This window comes from Pipistrellus kuhlii, unplaced genomic scaffold, assembly GCF_014108245.1.
Source record: "Pipistrellus kuhlii isolate mPipKuh1 unplaced genomic scaffold, mPipKuh1.p scaffold_m20_p_14, whole genome shotgun sequence".
Lineage (NCBI taxonomy): Eukaryota > Metazoa > Chordata > Mammalia > Chiroptera > Vespertilionidae > Pipistrellus > Pipistrellus kuhlii.
This window is the reverse complement of record NW_023425449.1, coordinates 35,284,063-35,298,051: the sequence shown is the minus strand read 5'-3', so window position 1 is coordinate 35,298,051 and position 13,989 is coordinate 35,284,063. Positions and strand designations below refer to the sequence as shown.

General features: G+C 39.5%; 1 protein-coding gene across 1 annotated transcript in view; it reads left to right on the top strand.

Moving 5' to 3' along the window:
• STAU2 (staufen double-stranded RNA binding protein 2) overlaps positions 1–13,989 on the top strand; it is a 215,306-nt gene that overhangs the window by 21,658 nt on the left and 179,659 nt on the right. Inside the window, 2 exon segments of the mRNA XM_045581486.1 lie at positions 2,419–2,549; positions 8,385–8,544. Coding sequence (XP_045437442.1) covers positions 2,436–2,549; positions 8,385–8,544 — 274 coding nt within the window. The 5' untranslated portion in view covers positions 2,419–2,435.

Sequence of the window (13,989 nt, the reverse complement as noted above, 5' to 3'; positions counted from 1 at the left end):
AAGTTTAATGCCATGTTATTAGTTAGCACTTTCCTTTAATAGATTTCAAGCCTATGCTGTTAAGATTTTTCTTACTGGCCCGGCTGGCATGGCTCAGTGGTTGAGCATTGACCTTTGAACCTGGAGGTCATAGTTTGATTCCCCATCAGGGCAGTCAATCAGTGATTATCTCATCATTGATGTTTCTATCTCTCTCCCTCTCTGAAATCAATAAAAATATATTTGAAAAGAACTACCTTTTTGTTGTTACTGTTGTTAATCCTCAATAAGGATATGTTTCCATTGATTTTTAGAATGAAAGGGAGGGGGAGAGACAGAGAAACATCGATGTGAGAGAGACACATTCATCGGTTGCCTTCCCACATGTGCCCTCACAGGTGTTGGGGATCAAGTCTGCAACTGAGGTACATGTCCTTGACCAGAATCAAACCCGGGGACCCTTCAGTCCAAGGATCAGTGCTCTATCCACTGAGCCAACCCGGCTAGGGCCACCCTTTTCTCACTGTAAAATTGTCACCTTGTGCTTGCCATGTTCCTAGAAGTTTTGCCATTGTAACAGATGAATGTGCGGCATTGCTGAGTTGTCAACATTGTACACTAACAGAACAAATGCTAGTTCAGTGTTATGCAAAACTGCCTGATTCTTACCAGACTTTAATATTTTCTCATTTTTAATATATTTGTCGTTTTTCGTTTGGCTTTTTTTTTGTGTGTGTGCAGGTAGCTGTGTTTGTTATCTGTTATGCTTGAGTATCTAATGTCACAGTGTGTGCAGACCAAGATTGGTTATAGCCCCAGGTCACCTTGTGTTTGATACAACGACTGGCTCTGGAACCATCTATGGAATGTTTATCTGAATGCTACACAGTTGGCTAAGGAGTAGGCAGGTTTCCTCAAAACTCCCTTGACTTACTCTTGTCTTTTTTGTGTTGTTCCAAACAATAATGATTACTAGGGTTTTTTTTTTGCTTGCAAGCCACTTAGAATGGTTTAATTATAGAATCAGTTATCATCTATTGGTCTTGTAAAGAGCTTTAAAAAGTTAAAAGAATACAATTTTCTACATTAAATCTTGCCATAGAACATTTGAACATAAAGTTCCTGAAACCAGCTGTTTCCATTCATTTAATGTGTTCTTCACACATTGTGACTCCAGTTTGAGCAGGAGGTAATCTGTGTGCAAGGTGTGACACTGATACATGGGAGATGAAAGAAAAACTAACATGCAACTAATGTGCCTGTAAGTGAGATGAAGGAAAAACATTAGGGAAAATAATTTAATACAGTATTAGGGAAAGTTCTGAAGCTGTAATAATATAATTTAGAGTCCCATACATTTAAAAATCTTAACCTCATAACAGCCTGTGCGTTAAGTAGGATAGATTTATGGCCTTTCCTTTGCAGATAAAGGAGAGAAGGCTTAGGAAATTGAAGTGAAAGTAATTAAGACCTTGCAGGTTAGGAAAGGATTTCTTAAGGCCTGAAAAGCATAAGAGATGGATTAGTAGTTTTTTTAAAATATAAAATATATAAAATGACCAATAGAAAGCAGGACAGAAGCAGTTCCCAGAAGAGAAAACCCAAACGATCAACATGAGCAGATGAGTCCCCTCACTTGCAGTCTGTGGATGCCAATTAAAAGAGGGGTGGGTGGGCGACCATAATGGGATGCTATTTGTCAAGGTTTAGCTTATCACAAAGTACCCGACCATACCGACCATACCGTGTGTTTTCAGTGTTGAGAGAGACGGTAATTATCATGTTGCTAGGGAAGGTAATTGGGTACAATCATTCTCAATGCCACTTGGTAGGGTATTTTTTACCTGTGCGAGTGAAGAATTGGAAGCATTCTAAATGTCCATCGGTAGGGGAGTGGGATAAGAAATGGGTATGATCTTGTGAAGGAAATTATATAGCAGTTAAAAGGGATGTACTGAATATATAAGTTACAATTGCAAAAACATAATGAAAGAGTGAAGAAATTGGTGAAAATGATATATTTATTATTACTCTTTATGTGGCTGTAAAGCCACATATATCAAGACTGTATTTCTTCTTGGATATGCATGCATATAAGTGTGTTTACAATACCCCAGAGGGATATATTCTAAATTCATATAATTTTGGTTTCTTAGATAAAAGAAACTTAACTATATGGTAATACTGTTGTTGTTTTTTTTTTTAATAAGACTTAAAGGAAACATGGAAAATGTTAATTTCCGTTCTGGATGCTAAGGACTTAGGCATTGTTAAATTATTCCTTCTATTCGTACTTTCAAAATTTTGTTTAAAAAAAGAAAAATAAGTTATTATAAAATAATAGTTGAAAGAACTAATACTTAAATTTAACACTTAATTCCCAAATCCCATTGTGTACAGTCAAGAGTGACAAAAACTTCACAGCCTTTTTATTTACAGCTTCTCTCCAAGATAAAATGGCAAAGCCCAAAGAGAAAACTCCAGTGTGTCTGGTAAATGAGTTAGCCCGTTTCAATAGAGTCCAACCCCAGTATAAGCTTCTGAGAGAAAGAGGGCCTGCTCACGCGAAGGTAAGGCTCGAAGCCAGGCGGTGAGACGCGCTTCTCAAAGTCTATCCGATTTATCGTCTAGGTTTCCATTGTGCTTCATTTTTTGGCGGGAGGGGGCGGCAGATGTCCTGGAGGCTCTGAGTTCCATATGAAAAATATTTTAAAGTCTGTAACTAGACAGCTTTGTACCTTTTTATGGTTTACAGAACTTAGATATGGTACTTCACAAAGTCACATGAGATAGGGCTTTTTGATTTCCTTTTTGTAAACTAAGGAACTCCGGCACAGAAAAGTTAAATGACTTGGTTAATACTCATAAATGCCCATGTCAACATGAGATATGTGTTCTTTGGCTCCCAAGTGTAGTGTTCTTTCCATTAAATAAATAGCTGCTGAGTAAATAAAACTGTGAGTATAGCAATGGTTAACTAGTGGTGAGATATCTTTTCCATTGTTTACTGCCGAGGCTCACCATTTATGGAAGTTGTCTAACCGGTATTGTTGCCCGGGCATTGGCTTGTAATATTGTTCTTGTAAATGGAAAATCAATGTATTTCTGTATATTGCCTTATATATATGTTTACATGTATACATGTTATAAAGAAATCTGTAGCTGATGCATATGTGTTTGAATTCTATTCATCTGTTTAAGAAAGTCTCAGTTGTGTATAAGTTTCCTTGTTACATTGAAAATCTTGGATATTGGAGATTATGATAATGATCATCAGTTTTTGTAAAGCATGCGGAGGCAATTGATTCTGTAAAAGTTGATTCATTTTTGTAAAGCAAATAGCTCTTGGATTGTTAAATTGTTTTCTTGCATCTCCTTTAAAGAAGGAAAATAAGATGAAATTAAAATCCATCAATTTTGTCTTCTATTACAGGCTTTTAGGAACGGTTCCGGGCAACAATTTACATAATATTTTTTGTGTAGAGAAGAAGGTTATGGCCTTGGTCTACCTGTCTAATCATATATCCTCCTTCATACCCGTTAATTCATACCCCTTTCTCTTTTTTTATATTTTTATTGGTGATCGGCTGCCTCCTGCATGCCTCACACTGGGGATCAGGCTCGCAACTTGGGCATGTGCCCTGACCGGGTATTGAACTGTGACCTCCTGGTTCATAGGTCAGTGCTCAGCCATTGAGCCGTGCTGCTGGGCATGCATAGGATTTTTTGTTGTTGTTAATCCTTACTCGAGGATACTTTTTCATCAATTTTATTTATTTATTTTTTTTTAAGAGAGAGAGAGTCGAAGGTAGAAAGGGAGGGAGGTAGAAAGAGAGAAAGAAAGAGAGAAATATTGACTTGAGAGAGACACGTTGATAGATTGCCTCCACATGCCCTGAACGGGGATTGAATTTAAATTTTAACATAACATTCGTGAAAATAACTTAATCCAAATTTATAATCTACCTTCAAGCAAAAAGAGTCAAAACGAGCTTTCCTTTCGTTGTGTAAAGTCAAGAGTGACACAAACCTGCAACTCGGATACATGCTCTTGACCGGGAATCAAACCGGTGATCCTTTGGTTTCTGTGCTTGGGCTGATGCTTTAACCATTAGGCAGCCACCCAGGGCAGTAATGTATAGGATTTTAAAAAATCCTTGGTAAATAATTATTGAGTATTTACTACATGATACTCACTATTCCTGCACTGCAGTGTTCTCCTCTGCATATTCTGTGATGTCACTTTTTACATATTCTGAATGCAAGTTCTTCCTTAATGTGCTTGGCAAATATTCCCTCCTACTCTGAGTCTTATCTTTGCCGTTCAAAGAGCACTTGTTAGTTTTGATTAATTCCCTGACATCCGTTTGTTCTCAGATAGATGGTGCTTTTGGTGTAGTATCTAAGAAGTCTTTGCCTCATCGGAGATCATAGGGATTTCCTTCTATGTTAGCTTCTAGATGTTTTATAGTTTTAGGTCTTAACATTTAGGTCTAACTGCCATTCTGACTTAGTTTTTTATGTGATGTGAGATATGGAACAACATCCAGATTCTATAAAACCAATAGCTTTTGATTTTGTCATTGTTGAAGAGTTAATTCTTTCTCCACTGCATTGCCTGTGCCCCTTTGTCACCAATCAGCTTGGACTCTGTTCTGTTGTTCTGTTTTCTCATCTTTTTGATGTGCTGTTTTGATTACCATGCCTTTGTAAGTCTTGAAATTGCATAGTATTAGCCCTCTAATTTGATCTCTTTTCAGGATTGTTTTGGCTATTTTACATCCTTTGTATTTTCATATGAATTTTAAAGTCAGCTTTCCATTCTGTAAAGCAGATGTTATTTTGGATAGAATTGCCATAAATCTATAGCTCCATTTGGCAAAAATGAAGATATTAGAAACATTGAATCTTCCAATCCATCCTCAAAATCTATCTCATTTATTTACTCTTTAGTTTCTTTCAGAGATGCTTTGTAGTTTCCTTTGAGCAGGTATTTCACATCTAGGTTTATCCTAAGTATTTCATATTTTTGATGCTATTGTAAATGGTATTGTTTTTTATATTTTAGTTTCTATTTGTTTTTATTTATCATTGCTGTCCTATGAATGTTCTTTATTTATTCTTCCCTAATTGCATTGGCTAGAACGTACAGTACAATGTTGAATAGAAGTTATGGAAGCCAATATCTCTATCTTGTTCTTGATCTTATGGGCAGCCATTTAAAATCTATTTTCTCGCTCCCCCTCCCCCCAAAATAATTGTGCTTTTATATATAGCTTCCTTTTTGGTAGCTGCCTTTAAACAGATTGAGGAAATTCTTTTACATTTATCATTTCCTGAGAGTTTTTAACCTGAATAGATGTTGATTTTTGTCAGATGGTTCTACATAGATTGAGATAGTCATATGGTTTTTTGTTTGTCATCTTATGACATTGTGAATTACATTGATTCTCAAATGTAGAAACCACCCTTGTATTCCTGGACTAAAACGCTTGGTTAAAATATATTATCTCAGTTCTATATTGATGGATTCCATTTGGTAATATTTGTTAAGGATTTTTTATATTTAGTTGTGTGAGAAAGATCTGTAGTTTTGTTTTCTTCAGTAGTATACTCTGGGTTTTGGTATCAAGGTAATGTTGGCTTCATAGAATAAGTTGGGGAGTGGTCCTTCTTCAGTTTTTATAAATTGGTATTATTTCTTCCTTAAATATTTGGTGGAATTTGTTATTGAAACCATCTGGGCCTGGATTTTTCTTTGTGGAAAGAGTTTTAAATACATATTTATGTTCTTTAACATATATAGGGGCTATTAGGGTTACCTGTTTCTTCTTGAATGAGCTTTAGTAATTGTGTCTTCCAGGAATTTAGGTTGTTGAGCATATTGGCATATAAAATTAGAAAATGTTCTCGTTATCTTTTAATACTTTAAATAATCTGTAATTACCTCTCTTATTCTGATATTGGTAATTTGTGTGTTCTCTTTTTTTCACATTTGGTCTGGCTACAGGTTTACCAATTTCATTGATCTTTGCAAAAAACAAAAAAAGGTTTTAGTTTTATTGATTTTTTTCTCTATTATTTTACTATTTTGTTAATGTTTGCTTTTATCTTTATTATTTTTTTTCCTGTTTACTTTAGATTTAATTTTTTGCTGCTTTCTCCAATTCCTTAAGATGGAAGCTGAAATTAACTTATTTGATCTCTTGTTTCTTTCCTAGTATAGGCATTTAGTGCTAGAAATTGGTAAATGTTTTATGAGAAATTGAAACTCATGTATATTCTGTTCTCTTTGGATAGAGTGTTCTAAAACTATCATTCAGGTTACATTCATTGAGTGTAGTTCAAGTCTTATAAATTCTCTGAGATTGTCTGCTTGTTAATTGTTAGATCACTTATTGAGAGAAGAGGGTATTGAATCTCTGACTTTAATTGTGAGTTTTCTGTTTCTCTTCACAGTTCTATTAGTTTTTGCTTCATAGATTTAAAAAAATTTTTTTTTACCAGTTGTTTTGTTTGTGCTTGTTTTAAGTATGTTTTTATTGATTTTAGAGAGAGAGAAAGGGAGAGGGAGAGAGAAACATCGATGTGAGAGTGAAACATTGATAGGCTGCCTCCTGCACACCCCCTACTGGGGATTGAGCCTGCAACTTGGGCATGTGCCCTTACCTTGAATCTAATCAATCTAATCGGAGACCTTTTTTTTTATTTTAAATATATATTTTATTGATTTTTTTACAGAGAGAAAGGGAGAGGGATAGAGTTAGAATCATTGATGAGAGAGAAACATCGATCAGCTGCCTCCTGCATGCCCCCACTGGGGATGTGCCCGCAACCAAGGCACATGCCCTTGACTGGAATCGAACCTGGGACCTTTCAGTCTGTAGGCCGACGCTCTATCCACTGAGCCAAACCAGTTAGGGGATAACTGGAGACTTTTGGGGCATGGGTCAATGCTCTGGCCAGGGCCCTGCTATGCTCTTATTTATCTATCTTAAACAGATCAGAGACATTCTTCTACATAACCACAGTACTTATCATCACTCAAGAAATTTGACTTTGACTGAAAGTCTTATTTGATAATATATAGTCCAGTCAAATTTCCTGAGTTGTTCTCTAAATGCCTTTTCTATTCCTTTGTCTTCCAAGTACACATCCTGTCAAGGGTCATTTGTTGTACTTTATATCATATGCATTTATATTTCTTGAGCATCCTTTAATCTATAATAGCTATTATTGTTTTGTTTTGTTTTCCTTTCACGACATTGTTATTTTCGAAGAGTATAATCCAGTTACCTTATAGAATATACCATCATCTGATCTGTCTGATTGTTTCCCTGTGGTTAGATTCAGGCTAACATTTTTTGGTCAAGGACATTCAGTCTTCTCACTGGGTCATATCAGGAGGTTTGTGGTATCAGTTCGTGTGATTATTGATGATTTAATTTAGTCACTTGGCTAAGGTATTTTCTGTCTGACCTCCTTTCTGCAATTATTTATTTTTAATTGAAAAGCATTTGGGGTTAATATTTTGTATTACTAGAGAGTACTAAGTTATATGTGGAGTAAAATAGTGGATTGTGTTCATACCCTGTAACTTGATTCTAAATTCTCAAGGTGAGCAATAGGTTTGGACTCATGAGGAAATGTGGTGTGAGTAGAAAGTTAGGATGTGAAGTGAAGGCTGACAGGTGGGACCGGCTAGGGCGGGAATAGTTTGCAGGGTTTTAATCTGCTGTTGGTTGGGGTGCTGCAATTGGATTTGAGCTTTAGGCAGATAGTTTTAGCAGCAATCATGTGGGAGGTGATTATGTCTGAGCTAATGATGGTGAAAATCTGACTCCAACGCAGCGTCACTGGCAGACAGAGAGGAGTGAGAAATACTCAGGAGGTTAAAATGGGCGGATTTTGGTGACTGGCTAAATGGTGATTGTGGAGGATTGAGAGACTCTTGGTGACATAATATTTGATAGGATTGCCTGACTTATTGACTCGATCATGCTAAGTATGAGTTTAAGGAACTTAATTTTATAAAGTGTTACAGAGACAGGGCCTTGTGGATTCCCTTACAGTTTCTCTTGACTCTTTGTACTTAGTACTCTGCTTTTTTGAGGACTGTTTAATTGGCATTAACAACATGATCCTTTTTAGGGACGTGATTTCTTCTGACTTTCCTACCCCAAATGCTCACGTATGCCTTTCAGCCTTTGGCTAGGTCAGAACAGATTTGGCACAAGCTCTTAAAATTGGTTCACAAGGTAGAACCGTACGATTTTTTTTGCAAATGATCTGTGGGGGACCTCTGGCTCTAACATGTTGATTCTGCGGTGTATCTGTTTTTCTCTCGGAGGGCACGTTCGATTTCCTGAAAACTTTTAATGTGTTTCTTTCTATGTTTTCCTAAGATGTTCTCAGTGCAGCTGAGCCTCGGTGAGCAGACATGGGAATCGGAAGGGAGCAGCATCAAGAAGGCCCAACAGGCCGTGGCTAGTAAAGCTCTGACTGAATCTACACTCCCCAAGCCCGTTCAGAAACCGCCCAAAAGTAATGTCAACAATAACCCAGGTATGAGCGGACTCCTTTCCTCCATCATGTTGTGTGTTCTATGTGTGCTGGTCTGTCCGTTATGGCAGGCCAGCTGTATAGTCAGCAGGCGTATTAATAGTTCGTATGAGAAAGACCTGTGAGTGATCACTGAGTGTGAGAGAATGAAGAAGGTAATTGTAATTAATTAAAAATGTTGCCTTAGCCGAAACCAGTTTGGCTCAGTGGTAGAGCGTCGGCCTGCTGACTGAAACGTCCCAGGTTTGATTCCGGCCAAGGGCATGTACCTTGGTTGCGGGCACATCCCCGGAACGGGGTGTGCAGGAGGCAACTGGTCGATGCTTCTCTCTCATCGATGTTTCTAACTCTCTATCCCTCTCCCTTCCTCTCTGTAAAAAAAAAAAAAAAAAAAATCAATAAAATGTATTAAAAAAAATGTTGCCTTAGTGGATACTATCATGGTACATTACTGAATTTTTCTTTCTTTTTAAAAAAATATTTTTTTATTGTTGATTTTTTTTTTTTTTTTAAATAGACAAAGGAAGTGAGAGGGACAGAAACATTGATGCCGTCTATCGTTTGTCTCCTGCATGCTCCCCACCAGGGTCTGAGCCCACAACCTGGGCATGTACCGTGACCCTTCACTTCATGGGACTGATGCCCAACGGAGCCACACCAGCCAGGGCCATTACTTATTTTTTCAATCTTGGGCGAAAAGAAATTTGGATACAAAGAACAGAAATAAGAGTGAATTTTTCCCTAAAGTAAAGATAGAAATGTTCAATTTTTATTTTTTAATATGTCATATAAAATTTAATAATTAAAATGGTTATTCTTTTTTTTTTTTTTAGCTTAATGAAACATTATAAAATTAGCCTAAGCATCTTATTACTCTGTTTGTTGGTATAGAAATGATATTCAGTTTAGGACATTCATATGAAATTTAGTAAGGAGCCCACAAATAAGAAAGAAAGCAACCCCATCTGTGTTTAATAAATGAATGCTCTGATTTTAAGCTTCTACTAATAATTTTAAAAAGTTGTTCTGCATATAATGCCACAACATTATATGTTCAGTAATCTATTGGGCAGAGGCAAACCTGTGTTGGACATGGTGCATGAATTCGCAACATCAAATTAATAAAATTTCATAAGTTTAGTACCAGCCCTACATCCTTTTACTTATTCGTTAACTTATTAATTCAGGTAGTTACTTCTGACCAGTGTTGCTTTAGGTGTTTTTGTGATGGAGTACGAAAAGACATTTTGCCTGCCAACAATGACCCTATAATCTATTTAATTATAGTTCACAGGCTTATGTTTGTAATCAAGTCAGACACTTCTTGTGCTCACGTGGCACCTGTTTCATAGACACAATCTCCTTTTGCAAGAGCTGTTCTTTTCAGAACTCCATGACTTTCTTATTACTAGGCCTTTTGCTTCTGCACAGCTGATTCCAGTATTTCTTTTTTTAAGTATATCTTATTGATTTTTCACAGCGAGGAAGAGAAATGGAGAGAGAGTCAGACACATCAGTGAGAGAGAGACATCAATCAGCTGCCTCCTGCACCCCCCCCCCCCCCCCCCCCGGGGATATGCCTGCAACCAAGGTACTACCCTTGGCCGGAATCAAACCTGGGACCCTTGAGTTCACAGGCTAACGCTTTATCCACTGAGCCAAACTGGTTAGGGCTGATTCCAGTATTTCTTAAGGAAGTTTAAAGAAGGCAAACTATTATTATAATAAAAAAACAACAACACACCTATTTAGTTTGAAGTTGATAAGAGGCAACCTACTTATTTGATTTTTAAAATCTCTTTAGATTACTGGATGATCATTAGTAATGATCACCACCACTACTTCTGTTTATTAAGAACTTACTCATATATGTATAATAGATCTAAGAAGTATGTAAAATGTAAGATGTTACGGTCATATATATAAATCACATAACTCAATGAATGGTAAAGGTTAAGTACCAAGTGAATGATAATGGCCATTGGTGTTGTCAGTAATACCAATGGCAGGAGGTAGCTGAGGTGAGATGTGGGTCTTTTTTTTTTTTTTTTTTTAAAATATATTTTATTGATTTTGTACAGAAAGGAAGGGAGAGATAGAGAGTTAGAAACATTGATGAGAGAGAGTCATGGATCAGCTGCCTCTTGCACAACCCCCACCAGAGATATGCTCACAACCAATGCACACGCCCCTGACCGGAATCGAACCCGGGACCCTTCAGTCCCCAAGCCAATGCTCTATCCATTGAGCCAAACCAGTTTCGGCAAGATGTGGGTCTTGACTAGAGAGTGGGCAGGCATGGAGGAGAGGAGAGAAGACTCTACTCTGAGGAAAGGCACTGGAATTGGAATCTGGACAATTGGTTTGGTTTTAAAAAAAAGTTGTAGATGGTTTTTAGTTAGAACAGGTAAGTGTCCATTAAGGGATAAGACTGAAGATGTAGCCTGGCTGGTGTGGCTCAGTAGGTTGAGTGTGGTCCCATGCATCAGAAGGTCCTAGTTCGATTCCTGGTCAGGGCACATGTCCAGATTGCAGGCTCAATTCCCAGAAGGAGGTGTTGGGGAGGCAGCCAATCCATGTTTCTCACTTTGATGTTTTTCTCTCTCCCTCTCCCTTCCTCTCTCTGAAATCAATTAAAAAAATTATATATATATATATATATATATATATATATATATATATGACTGAGGATGTATTTAAGGAGTGGATTGTGATGAGCTTGAGTGCCAGCTTTAGGACATAAAGTTTTATCCACACAGCAGGTCCTCGATCACCTCGTTTCATTAGGTGCTGCAGGAACTTCGCTCCCGTGTCTATCACAGCCTCTGGGGACGTGGCCTCCTCATACAGGTTTCCATTTGGCTTAAAGTCGATGTTAAAGGAGGACTTAGTTTGGTGGATTAATACTTACGAGGTGGTGGGTGATATGTTTAAAAAAGCATTTTAGGAAGTTCAATTTGACATGTAAATGGAAGGTAGAAAATACTAAAAACATGATCAGGTAGGAACCCCCTGCCATAGTTTATGGGTGAAGAAACGAGAAAAGAAAGTCATGTGCACTGAGTTCTGTCTGCCCCTGCGCTGCAGGGCTGTTGGGAGTGGTGGCCAGAATGGAGCAGGACAGGAGTTCCTGGCCCAGTGGCTGCTGCCGGCCCAGTGGCTGCTGCCGGCCCAGTGGCTGCTGGCCCAGTGGCTTCTGGCCCAGTGGCTGCTGCCGGCCCAGTGGCTGCTGCCGGCCCAGTGGCTGCCGCCGGCTCAGTGGCTACCTCCGGTCCAGTGGCTGCTGGCCCAGTGGCTTCTGGCCCAGTGGCTGCTGCCAGCCCAGTGGCTGCTGGCCCAGTGGCTGCTGCTGGCTCAGTGGCTGCTGGCCCAGTGGCTGCTGCCGGCCCACTGGCTGCTGGCCCAGTGGCTGCTGCCGGCCCAGTGGCTGCCGCCGGCCCAGTGGCTGCTGGCCCAATGGCTGCCGCCGGCCCAGTGGCTGCTGCCGTGGCAGTGCGGTGCTCTGCAGGGCGGTTGGTGTGAATGTGTGTGCCAAGCTCTGGGTCAGGCCCACCTTGAGGGTTATTGCGGAAGGCACAGCAGCCCAGAGGCCAGAGGAAGGAAGCAGGACCGAGCCTGAGGGCCAGTGGAGATGTGTTTCCCCTGTTGGAGGTGGCAGTGAGCGGAGAGAATGAGTAGATTTGGGGGTAAACCTTTAAGATGGAGTATAATCGGAGGTACCAGCAGGCGCACGCATCCCGGAGGGAGCCCTGATGGATCTTGGCTCTTTGATCGCTTTACCAGTTCCACAGGCTCTGCCAGGGCCCCAGCCCTGTGCAGTGGTCACACAGCTCCAACGGGAACACTGCTCTGCTGCCTGACGTCTCACATGCATTGGGCCGGCTCGCGGAGCCATACGCCAGGTGGCTTGTTTTTCTCAATATTATGCTTGTGAGAATTATCTGTGTTGTGTTTAGCAGTGTCGTATTCCATTGCTCTATAGTATCCCATTGCATGAATATCCCACAGTTTTCTTAGTCGTTGTACTATTGATGGAGGTTTGGGTTGTGTCCAGCTGGGATTATGATTTATAACTAATATTGTTGTGATCTTTCTTGTACATATACTAGTACATCTCTGTCGGGGCTGTGCCTAGGATTGCAATGGTTGAGTCATAGGTTATGCACATGTTCATGCTTAAGTCACACCAGAAGATGAATTAAGGCCGGAAGTTGATGAATGCCACAAAAAGAACAGGTGTTCTTGCATCACAAGCTTCTATTTCTGGATCTGTTGGAAAAAATGAGAAAGCTATTTAGGCATCAACTAGACGCACTAAAGAAACCAACAAGAGTTTTAGCCAAACTGAATAGTGAATGCAACAATTAAAGCATGTTCTTTTTTAAAATGTATTTTTATTGATTTCAGAAAGGAAGGGAGAGAGAGATAGAAACATCAACAATGAGAGAGGATTACTGATTGGCTTCCTCCTACACGTTCTCTGCTGGGAGCTAGCCTACAACCGGGGCATGTCCTCTGCCAGGGAATCAAACCAGTGATCTCTGGTTGCATGGGGTTGAGATGCTCAACCACTGAGCCACACTGGCCAGGCACCACAGTGATTTTTTTCTTTTGTGATTTAAAACAAGAGAAATATTCTTTCCCAATGGGTGATTTTTAGATTACAGTATTCTTTTTAGATTTAATAGTTGGCATTCTACCCAAGAGCTTTTCTTCCCTCTCGTTTTTTTTCATTTGTTTGTTTATGTATATCACCACAGATTCCTGCATTCCTGTTTAACTTAGAGGCGTGTAATCTATCATTATTAATTTCAGTTCTCACCTTGTCCCAGATTTGGCCAGTGGTATGGCCCCTTCTAGTCAATCCCCGAGTCCTTCTGTATTACCTCCTCATTCTCTGGCACAATAGCTGTTCCAGGCCGACTGGTATTTTCCTGGCCCTGGCCCTGACCCTGACCCTGGTGCCAGCCAGGTCCCCAAGGAGCTCTGAAATCCATTCATTCTTTCAACACATATTTATTGAGCAACTACTGTGATCTAGGGACTGTTCTAACTTCCTACAAAGCTGTGGCCTCAAGTGTCAGTGATATGTGGCAATTTTCTTTCACCTACCACATACTAGAAGTCCACGATTGTAGCTACAGACGTTTGTATATCTAATTAGCCTTTTTATATTTATCGCCGATGAATGTAGAAATTTCCTTCAATGTGGCTAAAACCCACTGAAAAAGGGTCCTGTGGGTATAGTGTTGCTTATAGCCGTGTGACACAGGAGGGTTCCTGGGTAATGATTCTCTCTCTGTAGCCTGTGCCCAATTGAAGATAACAGTCCTGAGCATGACATGGAGGTAGCTCCGAGTTTGAAGTTACTCTGTAAAGAGTGTTTTGTGGGAAAACATCACTGCCTTCGTCTGGTGGAACAGTAGGAGACCTTTTCCTCCAGAGAGG